Raw genomic sequence first — 22,555 nt, 5'->3', positions numbered from 1 at the left:
AGCTAAGGCCAACAAGGTGACCGCCTTCCATGTAAGAAATTTGACCTCAACCTCCTGTAGAGGCTCAAACCAATACGACTGGGGGAACTGCAACACCACGTTAAGATCCCAAGGTGCCGTAGGCAGTACAAAGGGATGTTGGATGTGCAGAAATCCCTTCAAAAAAGTCTGAACCTCAGGGAGGGCAGCCAATAGTTTCTGAATGAAAATGGATAGGGCCGAAAACTGAACCTTCACAGATCCTAACCTCAGGCCCATATCCACACCTGCTTGCAGGAAGAAGAGAAAACGTGCGAGTTGAAACTCCACCGTAGGAAACTTCTTGGATTCACACCAAGAGACATATTTCTTCCAAATACGATGGTAATGTTTAGACGTGACCCCTTTCCTAGCCTGTATTAGGGTAGGAATGAACTTCTTCGGAATGCCCTTTCCGAGCAAGTATCAGGCGCTCAACTTCCATGACGTCACACGTAGCCGTGGTAAGTCTTGATAGGCGAATGGCCCCTGTTGCAGCAGGTCCTCCTGAAGAGGAAGAGGCCTTGAATCTTCCTGCAGTAGTTGGGGCAAAGAGGATCGCTTGAACCCGTGTTCTCCCTTATGAGTGTTAGGATTCTTGGGATAAGTGGGAGTGGTGGAAACACGTACACTGACTGGAACACCCACGGAGACACCAGGGCATCCACTGCCACTGCCTGTGGATCTGTCGACCTGGAACAATAACGCTGAAGCTTCTTGTTGAGACGAGAGGCCATCATTTCTATTTGGGGTAATCCCCAAAGGTCTGTTATTTCATTGAACACCTCCGGATGGAGACCCCACTCCCCTGGATGGAGATAGTGTCTGCTGAGGAAGTCTGCTTCCCAGTTGTCTACTCCCGGAATGAAGATGTTTGACAACACCAACGCGTGTTTTTCTGTCCAGAGGAGTATTCTTGTCACCTCTGACATTGCCGCTCTGCTCTTCGTTCCGCCTTGTCGGTTTATGTAAGCCACTGTTGTTATGTTGTCCTGCTGCACTTGAATGGCCCGATTTCTTAGAAGAGGGGCCGCCTGAAGAAGAAGACCGTTGTAGACGGCTTAGTTCCAGGATGTTGATGGGCAGGCCAGCTTCCAGGCTTGACCACCGTCCGTGGAAGGTTACTCCTTGAGTGACTGCTCCCAAGCCCTGAAGGCTCACATCCGTGGTTAGAAGGACCCAGTCCTGAATCCCGAACCTGCGGCCCTCCAGAAGGTGAGGTAATTGGAGCCACCAGAGGAGTAAAATCCTGCTCTTTGGCGACAGACGAATTCTATGGTGCATGTGGAGATGAGACCCTGACCACTTGTATAGGAGATCCAGTTGGAAGGTCCGAGCGTGGAACCTCCCGTACTGGAGAGTCTCATAAGAGGCCACCATCTTTCCCAATAGGCGAATGCATTGATGAACCGACACCCGGGCTGGCTTCAGGACATCCCGGACAATAGCTTGTATCACCAACGCCTTTTCCTGCGGAAGAAACACCTTCTGCACTTCCATATCCAGGATCATTCCCAGAAAGCACAACCTCTGGGTTGGTTCCAAATGTGACTTTGGAAGGTTCAGAATCCAACCATGACTCCTGAGGAGGCGTGTTGTGAGAACAATGGACTGCAGCAGCTTCTCCTTGGATGATGCCTTTATCAGCAGATCGTCCAGATATGGAATGATGTTCACACCCTGTTTGCGGAGGAGAACCATAATTTCTGCGATCATCTTGGTAAACACCCTTGGTGCTGTGGAGAGGCCGAATGGCAGGGCCTGGAACTGGAAATGACAGTCCAGCAATGCGAAACAGAGATAAGCCTGATGCAGCAGCCATATCGGAATGTGGAGGTACGCATCCTTGATATCCAGGGATACCAGGAATTCCCCCTCTTCCAGACCTGATATCACCGGCCTGAGAGACTCCATCTTGAACTTGAACTCCTTGAAAGGGTTCAATGATTTTAGGTTCAGAATGGGCCTGACCGAACCATCCGGTTTCGGTACCACGAAAAGGTTTAAATAGTAACCTTTGTTCTGCATGTGAGGTGGTACTGGCACAATGACCTGTGCCTCCACCAGTTTTTGGACAGCGTCTTGTAGTACAGTGCTGTCTGCCAACAGAGTTGGTAAGCCTGATTTGAAAAAGCGATGAGGAGGGAGCCTTTGAAATTCCAGCCTGTATCCCTGGGATACAATATCTACCACCCAGGGATCCAGGCCAGATGATACCCAGACCTGACTGAAGTGTCTGAGTCTCGCTCCCGCTGGCCCCACCTAAAGGCCGTGCGATCCACCGTCATGCGGAGGACTTTGGCATACCTGAAGCAGGCTTTTCTTCCTGGGAACCTGCAGCTGCAGGTTTCTTGGACTTAACTCGACCTCCCCTAAAGAAGGTATTGGACGTTCTGGCCCTTTTAGGCTTATTAGGCCGAAAGGACTGCGTTGCAGATGGAGAAGGATTTCTTCGGAGCAGGTACTGCTGAGGGAAGAAACGGAGACTTACCCGCTGTAGCCGTGGATATCCACGCGTCTAGAGCTTCCCCAAAGACAGCCTGACCTGTATAGGAAGAAAAAAAGAAGAAGAGAGAGCGCAAGCAGACTACATGTACATTTGAACAAATTTATTCATAAAATAAGTTAAATCACAATCAGTTAAAAAGTGACATTAGTTAGAACTAATAATATATTCAATTCAACAAAGAATCCACACTCGGCATATGATATATAATAGTCCCACAGTACTAGTGCACTAGTAAATGATGCAATATTCGGTATACGTTCTTTGTTAGAACCAATGATCCATCAGTCTGGTGTGATTAATAGTGGCTGATAATTTGATATGCAAATTTAAAAAAAAAAAATATATAGCACTTTAGAAACAGTTCCAAAATGAATGTTTTCCTTTATTCTATATAGTAGTGGTATTCTTGCTATTGGATAAACCGGTTTGGTAAAGGTATCATACTGGAATTAGGTGAAGTAAAGTGCATGAGCTCCGTCTGTCACTCTCTCACTGTGACTAGTATCCGAGCCGAATTGCTTACCGCTTCCACAGATGTCCCAGCGGTACTGACCATGAACCGGGCGCCGCTCTTTCTAGCGGCTCGACCTCCCGTTCTCCTGCCGGACCAGTATGGCAGGATATCTCTTTCACTGCCGCCTCCAAAACGGATCGCTGGTGCTCCAGATGATTTGAGCACTGTAGATTCCGAATGAATCAAATGAAAGCCACGGTCCCCGTATAGCAAGCGGGACCAATGCATGTGGCTACGGAGCTGGTCAATCAATTCCGGCAGAGATTGAGGGTATAGAATAAATAAACTCGTAGGACTGACGAGTGCCTGGATCCTTTGAGCCCTGTATAGGGTAGGGACTACACACTTTTTCTGGGTTCCGCGTCGGCTGACCACTGGCGCAGTCCCCGACGAGCTGAAACAGACATGGAAGATATTCCCGCAGCCATGGAACCCAGGTCTTTCATGGATTCTACCATAAAACCTGCTGAATCCCTGTCCATCGTATCCAAATCCTCAAGTAAGGTAGCAGATCACTTTAATATTGCCTTTGCAATCCATGCGGTAGCAATAGTGGGACGTAATATGTCCCCTGAAGCAGTGTACATTGAATTAAGTGTGTTATTAAATTTTCTATCAGCCGGCTCCTTTAAGGCGGTAGATCCTGGAACAGGCAAAACCACCTTCTTTGAGAGTCTGGACACAGATGCGTCAACAATCGGCGGGTTTTCACATTTTTTCCTATCCTCCTTTTAGGGACCTGGAATTTTTTCTCAGGTTTTACCCATGCTGTTTCAAATATAGCATTCAATTCCTTTGACGTAGGGAAGATTAGCGAGGCTTTTTTTATTTTCAGTGAAAAAAGCCTCCTCAACCTGCTCAGGTGTGGTAACATTCAACACATTCCTTATAGCCCCTATGAACAACTGCACCCCCTTTGCAAGAGATGCGGACCCCCGCAACACAACCCCATCACCGTCTGTGGTATCAGAATCGGTATACGTGTCGTCTTGTGTGACATGCACAAGCGCACGTTTGTGGGGGTATATAGCGGGGCGTCCTGAGGTACCAGAAACCGGCCATACTGCCATAGAGCTCTGTAATACCTGGGTTGCAGATTCATTACTTGCAACCCCGTCAGAAATCCAAGATTTGATAGAGGAAAACCACTCGGGCTCCCTTGTTAGTATCTGTACTAAACCAGTGCTATCCTGATTACATGGAATGGGAACATCCTGGGAGGATAAATCCTCTGCAACATATGACACAGTGTCCCTGGACATAGCTAAAGGAGACCACCAAACACTCCACACATACACAGGTGAGGGCAGACAGAGTTTCCCCCCCAAGAATGGCAAGAGAGACACAGAGATTGGATCCAACCCACATACAGCGCTTTTAGCAAAGGGAGACCCCTTGTCAGCGCTGACTGTGCACCTTAATAGGACACACAGTCTTATTACAGCCTTCTCTCCCTTCTACAACCACCTGGTACCGTTTACAGATAGCTGGAGTTGCTGTGGAGGGACCTGTTCTTCCTCTAAGCGCTGTGCAGGCAGGAAAATGGCACTGGATCCGCTCTGAGGAGAAGCTCTGTCCCCTTAATGGCGCTGTCTTCCCGCTCTTCATGGATTATACTGGCCTGAGGAATTAGTGCTGGCTGAGATCCGAGGACCCAGAAAGGCTTCTGGACCAGTGTATGGGGTAAGCGCTGGGCCAGGGCACCCCTCACAGCGCCGCACCATGTACCGCTGAGCCTTCCCAGGAGCGCAGTTAATACTGCGCTCCTTCCCCGCTGCCATCTTCACACCGGCCCCCCGCTTGCTAGGGGGGTCGGTGACTCACTCATCACTTCTTCAGCTCTGTAAGGGGTTGGCGGGATGCGGCTGGGGCGAGCGGTCCCCTGTAGCTGAGAACGATCAGACCCCTCTGGAGCTCAGTGTCCAGTCAGCGGAGACAGTGACTCAGACCCCGCAGGGCGGACACTTCTCCCCCCCATAGTCCCTCGCTGCAGGGAGACTGTTGCCAGCAGCCTCCCTGTAAAATAAAAAACTCTAAGTTAAACTTTACTAGAAAAGCACTGTAGAGCTCCCCTAGCTGTGACCGGCTCCTCCGGGCACATTTTCTAAACTGGGTCTGGTAGGAGGGGCATAGAGGGAGGAGCCAGGCCACTCTCAAATTCTTAAAGTGCCAATGGCTCCTGGTGGACCTATCTATACCCCATGGTACTAATATGGATCCCAGCATCCTTTAAGACGTAAGAGAAATTAGATTTTTAACTTTTTCATATTTAACCATCCACATGGACTACGATTGGGAACGGTAACCTGTGCCGAGCGCAGCAGTAGCGGAGCGAGGCACCTTGCCCGCAGCATGGCGATCCATGCAAGGGTACGCGGTACACTAATTGGGGTTCCTGGTAATGTTACGGAAATTTATGTGGCTCGTACATCGGTACGTAATACGGACACATTGTTTGTTCTCTATTATGTAGTCAAGATAGGTAGGCCAGCTTCCAAACGGTTTTGGTATGAATGGTCGACCATGTTAAGGTCGACATTCATTAGGTCGACCACTAATCTAATCTAACTCTTTCTGCATATGTTATATCTGCCCCCCCTGCAGTGCACATGGTTTTGCCCAACTGCTAACAAATTTGCTGCTGCGATCAACTCTGAATTACCCCCACTGTCTTCTAGCAAATAAAACCTAATTTTTGGACAGAGGCTCCTCTGTCTCAGTGAAATCTAGTACCTGGCGTACCACCTTGATGAGATCATCAATGCCCGGGCTATCAAAGACCTCACTATTTAACACCTGGCCCAATTTACCTTCCTCCTCTTCTTCCTAAGATACAAGGTCATTGAATTTTATTACCAGATAGATTCAGGGATGGTTACAGGTAATTTTCAGTGTGCGGAAGGGAATTTGGGGGTGGGGATTTGCACCCCCCTTCCTCTTTGTTTGTTTGTCTGTGACCCCTCCCCCTTCCAGCACCTGATATATAATTATCTCCAGGTATGATTGAGCAGCTTCCAAATTGTTTGTCTGCTTGTGTGCATGAGGCATTGAATGGGAGCAGCATTTGGAAGGCATGCTGTTCCTTGTAGTGCTAATGGGAGATCCTGGGGGTGGCTCCCTGGTAAGTTAGCTCTCAGTCTGGAACTGTTTTAGTAATGGCCTTTATTATGAGGCATACTGTGACAAATTACATGGCCCAATGTGGGCACTGCTATCAAGTAGTTCGGACTGCTGTATCAGAGAAGCCGTGAAGTGGCCAGCAGCTAAACATGTGTTTGCAAACATTTGTGACGAATTCTCTGAATTTTATTACCAGATAGATTCAGGGATGGTTACAGGTAATTTTCAGTGTGCGCAAGGGAATTTGGGGGTGGGGATTTGCACACCCCTTCCTCTTTGTTTGTTTGTCTGTGACCCCTCCCCCTTCCAGCACCTGATATATAATTATCTCCAGGTATGATTGAGCAGTTTCCAAATTGTTTGTCTGCTTGTGTGCATGAGGCATTGAATGGGAGCAGCATTTGGAAGGCATGCTGTTCCTTGTAGTGCCAATGGGAGATCCTGGGGGTGGCTCCCTGGTAAGTTAGCTCTCAGTCTGGAACTGTTTTAGTAATGGCCTTTATTATGAGGCATACTGTGACAAATTACATGGCCCAATGTGGGCACTGCTATCAAGTAGTTAGGACTGCTGTATCAGAGAAGCCGTGAAGTGGCCAGCAGCTAAACATGTGTTTGCAAACATTTGTGACGAATTCTCTGAATTTTATTACCAGATAGATTCAGGGATGGTTACAGGTAATTTTCAGTGTGCGAAAGGGAATTTGGGGGTGGGGATTTGCACCCCCCTTCCTCTTTGTTTGTTTGTCTGTGACCCCTCCCCCTACCAGCACCTGATATATAATTATCTCCAGGTATGATTGAGCAGCTTCCAAATTGTTTGTCTGCTTGTGTGCATGAGGCATTGAATGGGAGCAGCATTTGGAAGGCATGCTGTTCCTTGTAGTGCCAATGGGAGATCCTGGGGGTGGCTCCCTGGTAAGTTAGCTCTCGGTCTGGAACTGTTTTAGTAATGGCCTTTATTATGAGGCATACTGTGACAAATTACATGGCCCAATGTGGGCACTGCTATCAAGTAGTTAGGACTGCTGTATCAGAGAAGCCGTGAAGTGGCCAGCAGCTAAACATGTGTTTGCAAACATTTGTGACGAATTCTCTGAATTTTATTACCAGATTCAGGGATGGTTACAGGTAATTTTCAGTGTGCATTAGGGAATTTGGGGGTGGGGATTTGCACCCCCCTTCCTCTTAGTTTGTTTGAAGGTCATTGAATTGTCAGAGTGTAAAATAGAGGAAACTGGTAAATTGAGACAAACACTGACTACTCCTAGGATTTGAACTATTCATGGACTTTTGTAAACCCTGCAAAGTTCTAGAAATATCCCCAGCTCACTCTGGCTGCTCAGATGGCATTGACCTTGAATCAGAACTAACCGACTCACGGTGCTTCAGTGCAACGGACATTTCTGATGCCCAATCAGGCATTACACCTGCCATCATAGCCCAAGGAGGTTCCGGGAAGAAGTCCTTATTTGGACCAGTACTTGCAAAACACACTGTGCAAGTGGAAGTTCCATCACGTAACACACTATCACAGTTATCGAAGACAAGCTGTTTCTTTGATTTTGCATTAGCATTTCCAGTCATCATGCACACAGACAGACAGTAATACAGTGAAACAAACATCCGCACGACTCAGTAAAAAAATAACTGAAGTGTTGTATAAGTCCGAGTGCACGGCACCCTGGTACAACTAAGTTTCGGAAACTTTTGTGCTTCACTGAAAAACCTAGCACCTCTGCCCCCTCCAGTGGCCGTGGGTTGTAGAACAGACACCAAATTCTTGAGGGAAGGAGGAAGTCATGTGCCTTTTTTTTTTTTTTTTAAATATATACCCATATATATATATATATAATAAAAATATATATTCCTTTTTGCCATGCTTCCTTGCAAACAGGTAAAAATAAGATTTTAAACCTACCGGTAAATCTTTTTCTCCTAGTCCGTAGAGGATGCTGGGGACTCCGTAAGGACCATGGGGTATAGACGAGCTCCGCAGGAGACATGGGCACTATAAAGAACTTTTAGTATGGGTGTGCACTGGCTCCTCCCTCTATGCCCCTCCTCCAGACCTCAGTTAGAGAAACTGTGCCCAGAGGAGATGGACAATATGAGGAAAGGATTTTGTAATCTAAGGGCAAGATTCATACCAGCCCACACCAACCACACCGTATAACCTGGAATATACACAACCAGTTAACAGTATGAACACAAAACAGTATCAGTCAACGACCGATCCCAATTGTAACATAACCCTTATTCAAGCAATAACTATATACAAGTCTTGCAGATTCAGTCCGCACTGGGACGGGCGCCCAGCATCCTCTATGGACTAGGAGAAAAAGATTTACCGGTAGGTTTAAAATCTTATTTTCTCTTACGTCCTAGAGGATGCTGGGGACTCCGTAAGGACCATGGGGTTTATACCAAAGCTCCAAACCGGGCGGGAGAGTGCGGATGACCCTGCAGCACCGATTGAGCAAACGCGAGGTCCTCATCAGCCAGGGTATCAAACTTGTAGAATTTAGCAAAAGTGTTTGAACCCGACCAAGTAGCTGCTCGGCAAAGCTGCAACGCCGAGACGCCTTGGGCAGCCGCCCAAGAAGAGCCCACCTTCCTGGTGGAATGGGCCTTTACCGAATCAGGTAACGGCAATCCAGCCGTAGAATGAGCCTGCTGAATCGTGTTACAGATCCAGCGAGCAATAGTCTGCTTAGACGCAGGAGCGCCAACCTTGTTGGCTGCATACAGGACAAACAGAGCCTCTGTTTTCCTAACCCTAGCCGTCCTGGCTACATAAATTTTTAAGGCCCTGACTAGCCACAGGCACCACAATAGGTTGGTTCATATGAAATGAAGAAACCACCTTAGGCAAAAATTGAGGACGAGTCCTCAACTCAGCTCTATCCACATGGAAAATCAAATAGGGACTCTTGTGCGACAAGGCCGCCAATTCGGACACCCGCCTTGCAGATGCCAGGGCCAATAACATGACCACCTTCCAAGTGAGAAATTTTAATTCCACCGTTTGAAGAGGTTCAAACCAATGAGATTTTAGGAACCTTAACACCACGTTAAGGTCCCAAGGTGCCACCGGGGGCACAAAAGGAGGCTGGATGTGCAGCACTCCCTTCACAAAAGTCTGGACTTCTGGGAGAGAAGCCAATTCCTTCTGAAAGAATATAGATATGGCTGAAATCTGTAACTTAATGGAGCCTAACTTCAGGCCCATATCCACTCCTGTCTAGAAAGTGGAGAAAACGGCCGAGATGGAAATCTTCTGTAGGAGCATTCTTGGCTTCACACCAAGATACATACTTCCTCCAAATACGGTGATAATGTTTCGCCGTAACTCCTTCCTAGCCTTTATCAGAGTAGGGATGACTTCCTCCGGAATACCTCTCCCGGCTAGGATCCGGTGTTCAACCGCCATGCCGTCAAACGTAGCCGCGGTAAGTCTTGGAATACGCAGGGCCCCTGCTGCAACAGGTCCTCCCTGAGAGGAAGAGGCCACGGATCTTCTGTGATCATTTCCTGAAGATCCGAATACCAGGCCCTTTGAGGCCAATCTGGAACAACGAGTATCGTTTGCACTCTTTTTCGTCTTATGATTCTCAATATTTTTGAGATGAGAGGCAGAGGAGGGAACACATAGACCGACTGAAACACCCATGGTGTCACTAGGGCATCTACCGCTACTGCCTGCGGGTCCCTTGACCTGGCACAATACCTCCGAAGCTTTTTGTTGAGGCGTGACGCCATCATGTCTATTTGAGGAAGTCCCCAACGACTTGTTATTTCTGCAAAGACTTCTTGATGAAGACCCCACTCTCCTGGATGGAGATCGTGTCTGCTGAGGAAGTCTGCTTCCCAGTTGTCCACTCCCGGTATGAAGACCGCTGACAGAGCGCTTACGTGATTTTCTGGTGAAGAATCCTGGTGGCTTCCGCCATTGCCACTCTGCTCCTTGTCCCGCCTTGTCGGTTTATATGAGCCACAGCTGTGACGTTGTCTGATTGAATCAGAACCGGTAGGTCGCAAAGAAGTTTCTCCGCTTGTCGAAGGCCATTGTATATGGCCCTTAATTCCAGCACTTTGATGGGTAGACAAGCCTCCTAGCTTGACCATAGTCCCTGAAAATTCCTCCCTTGTGTGACTGCTCCCCATCCTCGGAGGCTCGCGTCCGTGGTTATCAGAACCCAGTCTTGAATGCTGAATCTGCGACCCTCTAGAAGGTGAGCACTCTGCAGCCACCACAGGAGAGACACCCTGGCCCTGGGGGACAGGCTTATCTTCTGATGAATTTGTAGATGGGACCCGACCACTTGTCCAGAAGGTCCCACTGAAATGTCCTCGCATGGAACCTGCCGAAGGGGATGGCCTCGTAGGCTGCTACCTTTTTCCCCAGACCTCGAGTGCATTGAGGAACAGACACTCTTTTTGGTTTTAGCAGGTCTCTGACCATGTTCTGGAGGTCCTGGGCTTTTTCCATTGGGAGAAAAACCCTCTTCTGTTCTGTGTCCAGAATCATGCCTAGGAATGATAGTCGAGTCGTTGGAACCAATTGTGACTTTGGCAGATTGAGGATCCAACCGTGCTGTTGTAGCACTCTCAGAAAGAGTGACACGCTTTTCAGCAATTGATCTCTCGATCTCGCTTTTATCAGGAGATCGTCCAAGTACGGGATAATTGTGACTCCCTGCCTGTGCAGGAGCACCATCATCTCCGCCATTACCTTGGTTAAAATCCTCAGGGCTGTGGAAAGCCCAAACGGCAACGTCTGAAACTGGTAATGACAGTCCTGTACAGCGAATCTCAGGTACGCCTGATGAGGAGGATATATGGGGAAATGAAGGTATGCATCATTTATGTCGAGTGACACCATAAAATCTCCCCCTTCCAGACTGGAGATCACCGCCCGGAGCGATTCCATCTTGAATTTGAACTTTTTCAAGTACAGTTTTAGGGATTTTAGATTTAAAATGGGTCTGACCGAGCCATCCGGCTTCGGGACCACGAACAGGGTTGAATAGTACCCTTTCCCCTGTTGGACTAGGGGAACCGTGATAATTACTTGCTGTTGACACAGCTTTTGAATTGCAGCTAACACTACTGCCCTCTCTGGGGGAGAAGTTGTCAAGGCCGACTTGAAAAATCGGCGAGGGGGCACCTCTTCGAATTCCAGTTTGTAGCCTTGGGATACAATTTCCCTCGCCCAAGGATCCACGGGAACTAGACGTAGCAGGTGCTCTCTTCCCTCTACCCTTACCTCTGGCGAGGAAAGATGAGCCCCGACCTCTTCTGGACTTACGCGACCGAAAGGACTGCATCTGATAATGTGGAGGGTTTTTTTGCTGTGGGGGAACAAAAGGCAAAAAGGTAGATTTACCCACGGTAGCTGTGGCAACTAGGTCCGCGAGACCTTCCCCAAATAAATCCTCACCTTTGTATGGCAAAACCTCCATATGCTTCTTTGAGTCGGTATCACCCGTCCATTGGCGGGTCCACAGGGCTCGCCTAGCAGAAATCGCCATGGCATTGGCTCTCGAACCTAGCAGCCTAACGTCTCTTTGAGCGTCCCTCAGGTCAATAAAATGGTATCCCTTTCTAGGGTATCAAGGTCAGCTGACAAGGTATCTGTCCAGGCTGCAACTGCACTACACACCCATGCCGATGCTATTGCCGGTCTGAGTAAAGCACCCGTATGCGCATAAATAGATTTTAAAGTAGTTTCCTGTCTGCGATCAGCAGGATCCTTGAGGGCTGCCGTGTCCGGAGACGGTAGGGCCACCTTCTTGGACAGGCGCGTTAAAGCCAAGTCCACCCTGGGTGAGGATTCCCAACGTACCCTGTCCTGTGCAGGGAAAGGATACGCCATAAGAATCCTTTTGGGAATCTGCAGTTTTTTATCTGGAGTTTCCCAAGCTTTTTCAAATAACTCGTTAAGCTCATTAGATGGGGGAAAGGTTACCTCAGGTTTCTTTTCCTTATACATGCGCACCCTCGTGTCATGGACCGAGGGGTCGTCAGTGATATGCAAAACATCTTTTATTGCAATAATCATAAAATGAATACTTTTGGCCACCCTTGGGTGTAACCTCGCATCATCGTAGTCGACACTGGAGTCAGAATCTGTGTCGGTATCAGTGTCTGCTATTTGGGATATGGGACGTTTATGAGACCCAGAAGGGCCCGGTGACCCAGTCGAAGCCATGGATTGACTCCCTGCTTTTTCTCTGGACTCTGCTTTGTCCAATCTTTTATTTAATAAGGTCACATTTGCATTAAAAACATTCCACATGTCCATTCAATCATGGGTCGGCGTCGCCGACGGAGACACCACAATCATCTGCTCCACCTCCTCCTTAGATGAGCCTTCTGCTTCAGACATGCCGACACACGCGTACCGTAACCCCCACATACACAGGGATATATCTATAAGGGGACAGTTCCCTAACAAGGCCCTTTGGAGAGACAGAGAGAGAGTATACCAGCACACACCCAGCGCCAACTGACACCGGAAACAAATTCCCAGATATACCGCTTTTACATATAATAACCGTGTAATACACTCACTGCGCCATACAAGTGCCCCCCCCCCCCCCCCCTATTTTTCTGCCCTCTGTCGCCGTGTTCAGCTGGGGGGAGTCCGGGGAGCCAGCGTTGCTGCAGTGCTCTGTGGAGAAAATGGCGCTGGTTAGTGCTGAGGGACCAAGCTCCGCCCCCTCCAGCGGCGGGCTTCGGTCCCGCTCAATTTTATTAAAACTGGCGGGGGATTTATCCACTAACTGCTTCCGCAGCCTATATCAATATAAATGCCAGCCTAGAGGTTTATATTGCTGCCCAGGGTGCCCCCCCTGCGCCCTGCACCCAAAAGTGCCTGCCAGTGTGTGTAGTGTGTGGGAGCAATGGCACGCAGCGTTACTGCTCCGCGCTTACTTCAGGGAAGATCTGAAGTCTTCTGCCGCCTTGAAGTCTTCTTTTCTTCTTATACTCACCCGGCTTCTGTCTTCCGGCTCTGTGAGGAGGACGGCGGCGCGGCTCTGGGACGAACGGCGGGGGGAGACCTGCGTTCTGACTCCCTCTGGAGCTAATGGTGTCCAGTAGCCTAAGAAGCAGAGCCTATCACTTAAGTATGTCTGCTTCTCTCTCCTCAGTCCCACAATGCAGGGAGCCTGTTGCCAGCAGTGCTCCCTGAAAATAAAAAACCTAACAAAATTATTTTTCAGAGAAACTCAGGAGAGCTCCCCTGTAGTGCACCCAATCTCCTCTGGGCACAGGATCTAACCGAGGTCTGGAGGAGGGGCATAGAGGGAGGAGCCAGTGCACACCCATACTAAAAGTTCTTTATAGTGCTCATGTCTCCTGCGGAGCCCATCTATACCCCATGGTCCTTACGGAGTCCCCAGCATCCTCTAGGACGTAAGAGAAACATATGTAAAGACAGAAAGCACACTGTCTTGGGTGCCTTCCCCTTATATTGAGGGGAATTAATCGCTGGGAACGCCATAATAAATACCCCCCACTGCTTATTGTCACAAAGTGAGCCGCGTTGGAACCCCCGGATAGCTGTAAGAGCTGGGGAGAGGATCAGCGGAGCCTGGCAGCAACTTCCTCACTAAACGGTGGCAGCGTGAGCTGACTGCCGTGTACATAGCTACAGCAGCGCGTCTGGCCAGAGCGGTGACTCCGGCATCACACCAACGGGGCCGAACAGGAGCGGCTGGGGAGAGCGCATCACACTACAACCTCCCCCAGACAGAGCGACGGCAGCATGAGCTGACCGCCGCTACTGGCTGCCCACAGATAAAACGGTAACACGGAGTGGCGGTAGGGGGAGCTAACCGGCCTCTCCTTACCTTCCTCTGTACATTGTTGCCGGGGTCTGGAGGCTGACAGGGCTTCTCTGCAAGCTCTAACCTGCTCCTGCAGCCAAGCTGAAATCAGCTATTATGCTGATGAAGGGCTATGGTGAGGCTTCTCCACTTAAGCGCCAACAAGCCTTCTGCTACTAGTTAGCAGCACACACAGTACCGGACCCAAGCTTCTTAGAAAGCTGGGAAGGGCTGTTTGAATATAAAAACAAAAGTTTTAAAAAGTCCAGAACGTGCCTTCCCTGTGGAGGAACAAAAAACACTGAGGCCTCTTGGGAATATAGAGGGGGAGGAGGGTTACTAATTTAAATATTTAAAAGGTGCCTATCCCTGCTTATGCCCCATCCATATCCCAAGAGTACTCCAGTGACCCCTAGTGGATGAAAAAGAAAAAAAATATTAACCCTAGTGTGTTGTGTGTATCTATGCGGTAGGGACTATAAATGGTAAGCTTCACTGGGCAGGGACACAAGTGAATACTCTCTGTAAAGTGCTGTGTAATATGTGTGTGCAATAAAACTGTTAATAATTAAATCCAAACATAAATAAACAGCAGCTTCCACTCCACAGCAGTTAAAATATACCACTATTTTTCTGCTAGTGGAAGATATATGTAATGCACACACACTATAGATATATAATAAACACAAATACATACACATGATTATCAACTTAGAAGTCCTTTGACAAGAAGAAGTAACCCCCACCCAATATGCATAGAAGTAAACAAAAGGAAAAAATATCATCCCACTACTCCCAGCCTGATTTGAATGCGAATGGCCACCAAGCGTCTGGTCTGTTAGCAAGTGATCCCGGCAAGTGTCTGCTGTAGGAACCAAAACAGGTCACATCTAGTTATTGTGTCCTAGTTGGCCTCCTGGATAATCTGCAGTCTTACCAATTTAAAAACAGTAGTGTTGCCATGGAAACTTACATTGACAAAATCCCCTCCTTGGATCATGAAATCTTTTATTACCCTGCAGAGAAGAATACACAGAGAATGTGAACTGCACCATAAAATGGCAATAAATTACAGGGTCAAAAAAAATCAGTCACATCACAAATACTGTATGAAGCAAATAGCAACAGGCCCTTTATACGAGTCATATCAACAGCAGTGCATATGTGTTATCCAGCATGAGTTTCTCTTTAACACACCAAATCACAGAGCCATAACTACATATAAGTGCCCTTGGCTATAAATAATTCTAGAATATACCAGAGGTCAAAATGTTCCAGTGACACATGGCTCTGATATAGGCCTATACCCAACTTGCTGTTCTGATGGTTCACTGAGACATTGTTCAATAACATTGAACTGTTTGACAACATGCTTTTGGTACGTCATTACTGGGAATAAAAGTCTAATATGCCAATTCCAGCCAAATTACACTTCTCTCTTCAAACTGGTTACAACACTAAAATCTACAAGACTTAAGAAATGTTCTGTAATCATAAAACTACCCACAGCTTTTAGTGGTATTTAAATATCCTCCAGACAGAACATTCTATGGGATGCAGCTAAGTTCCTGACAGTCAGGGTCCCGACAGTCGAAATACCGACGCCGGAATCCCGACAGCAGTCAATAAGCTCGCCACTGAGCCCGCGGGGATACACGCTTCGCTTGATGTCGGGATCTTAACTGTGGTGATTTCGGCATTGGAGTTTCGACTGCCGGGAAATGATACGGATATCCATTCTATTATATTGACAGGATAACATCCAACTCTGCCTTTTTTTATTATTATGTATCCACTGTTACGAAGTGTCCTTACCTTTATACAGGGAGAATTATAAAGGGCCCTGTTCGTGGGAGTGTTGGGAACTTATAGTACCATAAATTCTCTTTTATTGCTCACTAGGGACAAAGCTAGGGAAAGATTTACGAAAACTTCTAAAAAGGAAAAGGAGAATCTAGCTATCCGTTTCTAGAGAAATGATAGCTAGAATTTTATTTGTTACTTACAATAGCACCACTTTTTCTTTTTAGAGTAAATCTACCAATTACTGCACTATTAAATCCCCAAGACAAATTCCCTCCCCCCACATTACCATTTCACTTCACCGCTATAGTATCATAACTTTTGGCCCTCAATAGTTATCCTAAATTGTTATGATTCCACGGACTTTATTTTTGGTTGTTTTTTTTAATTTTATTAAAATGCCCCCATCACACAAACAGCAGATCAGAGAATTTGTGCATTTGCATCATCTAGATTAACTACCTTATACTAATACTAGTATCCGTCTTCATGCGTATGTTCACATATCCCATTGTTTTCCATCTACAGCAGTCATCAGCAGTATTGACACACCCACTTCACGCTGGGTGCTAAATATTCAAATGAAACAAGCATTCCATCTCTGTCCACACGCCCCAAGCAAGCATGAAAGTCAGGCTATAGGCCCAAGAATCTTCCACAATTACTTTCTTTGGAGAATGCAGTTTGCAGTTAATTGTGGACACATCTGTGTTTGGTCTTGCGCCCCACAAACAATAAGGCTCTTTGTGTTCTGAACAATTATGCCATTTATTAATTCAATATTAAAGGGTGACATACAGTAACTAAGGCACACAGTGGTTCCTGTAGTAAGTCAGCAGTCTTGTAAAGGTTCTTGAAGGCAGCCAAATTGTCTGACTCCTTGGTGTGAAAGTGACATGTGCACTTCGGAAAATGCCAATGCAGACCACTAAATAGTTATTCAGATAAAAAGTGAGCCCTGTCCAGTGCAAACAACCAGTAATAAAATGTTACAGCATGTACTTTTTAGCAAAAATAGGATTTTAATACCTACCGGTAAATCCTTTTCTCCTAGTCCGTAGAGGATGCTGGGGACTCCAAAAGGACCATGGGGTATAGACGGGATCCGCAGGAGACATGGGCACACTATAAGACTTTTACTGGGTGTGAACTGGCTCCTCCCTCTATGCCCCTCCTCCAGACCTCAGTTATAGGAACTGTGCCCAGAACATAACCGATACACAACCGTCGTGTAACCGAAAACAACAACCAACAATACAACTGCAAGTAACAGTACGCACTGGGATGGGCACCAAGCATCCTCTACGGACTAGGAGAAAATAAGATTTTAAACCTACCGGTAAATCTTTTTCTCGTAGTCCGTAGAGGATGCTGGGGACTCCGTAAGGACTATGGAGATAGACGGGCTCCGCAGGAGACATGGGCACTTTAAGAAAAACTTTAGGTATGGGTGTGCACTGGCTCCTCCCGCTATGCCCCTCCTCCAGACCTCAGTTAGAGAAACTGTGTCCAGAGGAGACGGACAGTACGAGGAAAGGATTTTTGTTAATCCAAGGGCAAGATTCATACCAGCCACACCAATCACACCGTATAACTTGTGATATACTCACCAGTCAACAGTATGAAAACAACATAGCATCAGTCCAAGACCGATGAAACTATAACATAACCCTTATGTAAGCACAACTATATACAAGTCTTGCAGAAGTAGTCCGCACTTGGGACGGGCACCCAGCATCCTCTACGGACTACGAGAAAAAGATTTACCGGTAGGTTTAAAATCTTATTTTCTCTTACGTCCTAGAGGATGCTGGGGACTCCGTAAGGACCATGGGGATTATACCAAAGCTCCCAAACGGGCGGGAGAGTGCGGATAACTCTGCAGCACCGATTGAGCAAACAGGAGGTCCTCCTCAGCCAGGGTATCAAACTTATAGAACTTTGCAAAGGTGTTTGAACCCGACCAAGTAGCAGCTCGGCACAGCTGTAGTGCCGAGACCCCTCGGGCAGCCGCCCAAGACGAGCCCACCTTCCTAATGGAATGGGCCTTGACCGATCTTGGTAACGGCAATCCAGCCGTTGCATGCGCCTGCTGAATCGTGTTGCAGATCCAGCGAGCAATAGTCTGCTTTGAAGCAGGGGCGCCAACCTTGTTGGCTGGATATAGGACAAAGAGTGCTTCTGTATTCCTGACTCTAGCCGTTCTGGCCACGTAAATTTTCAAAGCCCTGACTACATCAAGGGACTCGGAATCCTCCAAGTCTCGCGTAGCCACAGGCACCACAATAGGTTGGTTCATATGAAAAGATGACACCACCTTAGGCAAGAATTGAGGACGGGTCCGCAATTCCGCTCTATCCATATGGAAAACCAGATAGGGGCTTTTATGAGACAAAGCCGCCAATTCCGACACTCGCCTAGCCGAAGCCAAGGCTAATAACATGACCACCTTCCAAGTGAGATATTTTAACTCCACCATTTGAAGTGGTTCAAATCAGTGCGCCTTAAGGAAACTCAACACCACGTTAAGGTCCCAAGTCGCCACCAGAGGTATAAAAGGAGGCTGAATATGCAGCACTCCCGTCACAAAAGTCTGTACTTCTGGGAGAGAAGCCAATTCTTTTTAAAAGAAAATGGATAAGGCCGAAATCTGAACCTTAATGGAGCCTAATTTTAGGCCCAAATTCACTCCAGTCTGTAGGAAGTGAAGGAAACGGCCCAGATGGAATTCTTCCGTAGGAGCATTCCTGGCCTCACACCAAGAAACATATTTTCGCCATATACGGTGATAATGTTTAGCTGTCACGTCCTTCCTATCCTTTATTAGCGTAGGAATGACCTCATCCGGAATTCTTGGAACAGACAGGGCCCCTGTTGCAACAGGTCCTGTCGTAGAGGAAGAGGCCACGGATCTTCTGTGAGCATTTCCAGCAGATCCGGATACCAGGTCCTTCGTGGCCAATCTGGAACAATGAGAATTGTTCTCACTCCTCTTTTTTTCTTATTATTCTCAACCCTTGGGTATGAGAGGAAGAGGAGGAAACACATAGACCGACTGGAACACCCACGGTGTCACTAGTGCGTCTACAGCTACCACTGAGGGTCTTTTGATCTGGCGCAATACCTCTGTAGCTTTTTGTTGAGGCGGGACGCCATCATGTCTATCTGGGGCAGTCCCCACTGACTTGCAATCTGTGCGAAGACTTCCTGATGAAGTCCCCACTCTCCTGGATGCAGGTCGTGTCTGCTGAGGAAGTCTGCTTCCCAGTTATCCACTCCCGGAATGAACACTGCAGACAGTGCGCTTACATGATTTTCCGCCCCGCAAAGAATCCTGGTGGCTTCCACCATTGCCACTCTGCTTCTTGTGCCGCCTTGGCGGTTTACATGAGCCACTGCGGTGAAGTTGTCTGACTGGATCAGAACTGGTTGGTCGCGAAGTAAGGTCTCCGCTTGACGTAGGGCGTTGTATATGGGCCTCAGTTCCAGTATGTTGATGTGAAGACAAGTCTCTTGACTTAACCAAAGACCTTGGAAGTTTCTTCCCTGTGTGACTGCTCCCCAACCTCGGAGGCTCGCGTCCGTGGTCACCAGGATCCAGTCCTGAATGCCGAATCTGCGGCCTTCTAGAAGGTGAGTACTCTGCAGCCACCACAGGAGAGATACCCTGGCTCTGGGGGACAGGGTGATCAACGGATGAATTTGTAGATGTGACCCGGACCACTTGTCCAGTAGGTCCCATTGGAAAGTCCTCAAATGGAATCTGCCGAAGGAAATGGCTTCGTATGATGCCACCATCTTTCCCAGGACTCGAGTGCAGTGATGCACTGACACCTGTTTTGGCTTCAATAGGTTCCTGACCAGAGTCATGAGTTCCTGAGCTTTTTCTATCGGAAGATAAACCCTTTTCTGGTCTGTATCCAGAATCATGCCCAAGAAAGGTCAGACGAGTCGTAAGAACCAACTACGACTTCGGGATATTGAGAATCCAGCCATGTTGCTGTAACACCTTCAGTGAAAGTGAGACGCTGTCCAGCAACTGCTCTCTTGATCTCGCTTTTATGAGGAGATCGTCCAAGTACGGGATAACTGTGACACCTTGCTTGCGCAGGAGCACCATCATTTCCACCATTACCTTGGTGAAAATCCTCGGGGCCGTGGAAAGCCCAAACGGCAACGTCTGAAATTGGTAATGACAATCCTGTACCGCAAATCTCAGGTACGCCTGATGAGGTGGATATATGGGAACATGAAGGTATGCATCCTTTATGTCCAGGGATACCATAAAATCCCCCCCTTCCAGGCTGGCGATGACCGCTCTGAGCGATTCCATCTTGAACTTGAACCTTTCCAAGTATAGGTTCAGGGATTTTAAATTTAAAATGGGTCTGACCGAACCGTCCGGTATCGGGACTACAAACAGGGTTGAGTAATATCCCATCCCTTGTTGAAGCAGGGGAACCTTGACCACCACCTGTTGAAGATACAATTTGTGAATTGCATTTAACACTATCTCCCTTTCCGGGGGAGAAGCTGGTAGGGTCGATTTGAAAACCCGGCGAGGAGGCACGTCTTTGAATTCCAGCTTGTAACCCTGAGAAACAATTTCTATTGCCCAGGGATCCACCTGTGAGTGAACCCAGATGTGGCTGAAAACTCGAAGACGTGCCCCCACTGGGGCGGACTCCTTTAGCGGAGCCCCAGCGTTATGCGGTGGATTTTGTAGAGGCCGGGGAGGACTTCGGTTCCTGGGAACTAGCTGTGTTGTGCAGCTTTTTACCTCTGCCCTTACCTCTGGCAAGAAAAGACGCACCTCGTACTTTCTTGTTTCTTTGTGATCGAAAGGACTACATTTGATAATGTGGTGCTTTCTTAGGCTGTGAGGGAATATAAGGCAAAAAAATTGATTTACCAGCTGTAGCTGTGGAGACCAAGTCCGAGAGACCTTCCCCAAACAATTCCTCACCCTTGTAAGGTAAAACCTCCATATGCCTCTTTGAGTCGGCATCACCTGTCCATTGCCAGGTCCATAGGACTCGTCTAGCAGAAATCGACATAGCGCTGATTCTAGAACCCAGTAGACTAATGTCTCTGAGCATCTCTCATATATAAGACAGCATCTTTTATATGCCCTAGGGTCAATAAAATAGTATCCTTATCTAGGGTCTCAAATACCGCTGATAAGGTATCTGTCCATGCTGCTACAGCGCTACAAACCCAGGCCGACATAAACGCCGGTCTAAGTAAGGTACCAGAATGTGTGTAAATGTACTTCAAGGTAACCTCCTGCTTGCCGTCAGCAGGATCCCTAAGGATAGCCGTATCTTGGGAAGGCAGCGCTACCTTTTTGGATAATCGTGTCAATGCTTTGTCCACCCTAGGGGAGGATTCCCACCGTATCCTGTCCATTGGCGGGAAAGGATACGCCATAAGAATCCTTTTGGGAATCTGCAGTTTTTTGTCTGGTGATTCCCAAGCTTTTTCACATAATTCGCTCAACTCATGTGAGGGGGGAAAGGTTACCTCAGGTTTCTTTCCCTTATACATGTGTACCCTCGTGTCAGGGACAGGGGGTTTCTCTGTGATATGCAAAACATCTTTTATTGCAATAATCATATATCGAATACATTTAGCCAATTTTGGCTGTAACTTTGCTTCATCGTAGTCGACACCGGAGTCAGACTCCGTGTCGGTATCTGTGTCTACTATTCGGGATAGTGGGCGCTTTTGAGACCCCGAAGGTCCCTGCGACATAGGGACAGACATGGGTTGACTCCCTGGCTGTTCCCTAGCTTCAGCTTTGTCTAATCTTTTGTGCAATAAATTTACATCAGCACTTAAAACATTCCACATATCCATCCAGTCAGGTGTCGGCGTTGTCGACGGAGACACCACATTCATTTGCTCCCCCTTCTCCCTAGGAGAGCCTTCTACCTCAGACATGTCGACACACGCGTACCGACACACCACACACTCAGGGAATACTCTTATCAGAAGACTGTTCCCCCACAAGGCCCTTTGGAGAGACAGAGAGAGAGTATGCATGCACACACCCAGTGCTATATGACCTAGGAAGAAACACAATAAATATGTTTACCCAGTAGCGCTGTTGCGCCCAATTATGTGCCCCCCCTTCCCCTTCTTCAAAACCCTCTTTCACTGTGGAATAAGCAGGGGAGAGTCCGGGGAGCTTTCTCTCAACGCTGTGCTGTGGAGAAAATGGCGTGGTGAGTGCTGAGGGAGAAGCCCCGCCCCCTCGGCGGCGGGCTTCTGTCCCGCTCAAATATACTAAAAACTGTCGGGGGCTCTTTATATATACAGTGCCCAGCTGTATATATATATATATTTTTGCCAAAGAGAGGTTAATATGCTGCCCAGGGCGCCCCCCCTGCGCCCTGCACCCTTACAGTGATTGCCGTGTGTGAGGTGTATGGGAGCAATGGCGCACAGCTTTACTGCTGTGCGTTACCTCAGTGAAGATCATGAAGTCTTCTGCCGCCTCTGAAGTCTTCTTTTCTTCTCATACTCACCCGGCTTCTATCTTCCGGCTCTGCGAGGAGGACGGCGGCGCGGCTCTGGGACGGACGGCGAGGGTGAGACCTGCGTACCGATCCCTCTGGTGCTAATGGTGTCCAGTAGCCTAAGAAGCAGAGCCTTGAAACTCACAGAAGTAGGTCTGCTTCTCTCTCCTCAGTCCCACGATGCAGGGAGTCTGTTGCCAGCAGGCTCCCTGAAAATAAAAAACCTAACAAATATACT

At 47.9% G+C, this 22,555-nt stretch overlaps 1 protein-coding gene across 2 annotated transcripts in view; it reads right to left on the bottom strand.

Annotated features, from left to right (window-relative positions):
* Positions 1-22,555, bottom strand: part of PPIH (peptidylprolyl isomerase H) — a 305,388-nt gene that overhangs the window by 87,165 nt on the left and 195,668 nt on the right. For both annotated transcript variants that reach the window (XM_063941659.1, XM_063941658.1), the window contains one exon: positions 14,967-15,009. In XM_063941659.1, the coding sequence (XP_063797729.1) occupies positions 14,967-15,009 (43 nt within the window). The remainder of the gene's footprint in view (positions 1-14,966; positions 15,010-22,555) is intronic.

This window comes from Pseudophryne corroboree, chromosome 10 (assembly GCF_028390025.1).
Source record: "Pseudophryne corroboree isolate aPseCor3 chromosome 10, aPseCor3.hap2, whole genome shotgun sequence".
NCBI classification, from domain to species: domain Eukaryota; kingdom Metazoa; phylum Chordata; class Amphibia; order Anura; family Myobatrachidae; genus Pseudophryne; species Pseudophryne corroboree.
This window is presented reverse-complemented; position numbering and strand designations above follow the sequence as displayed.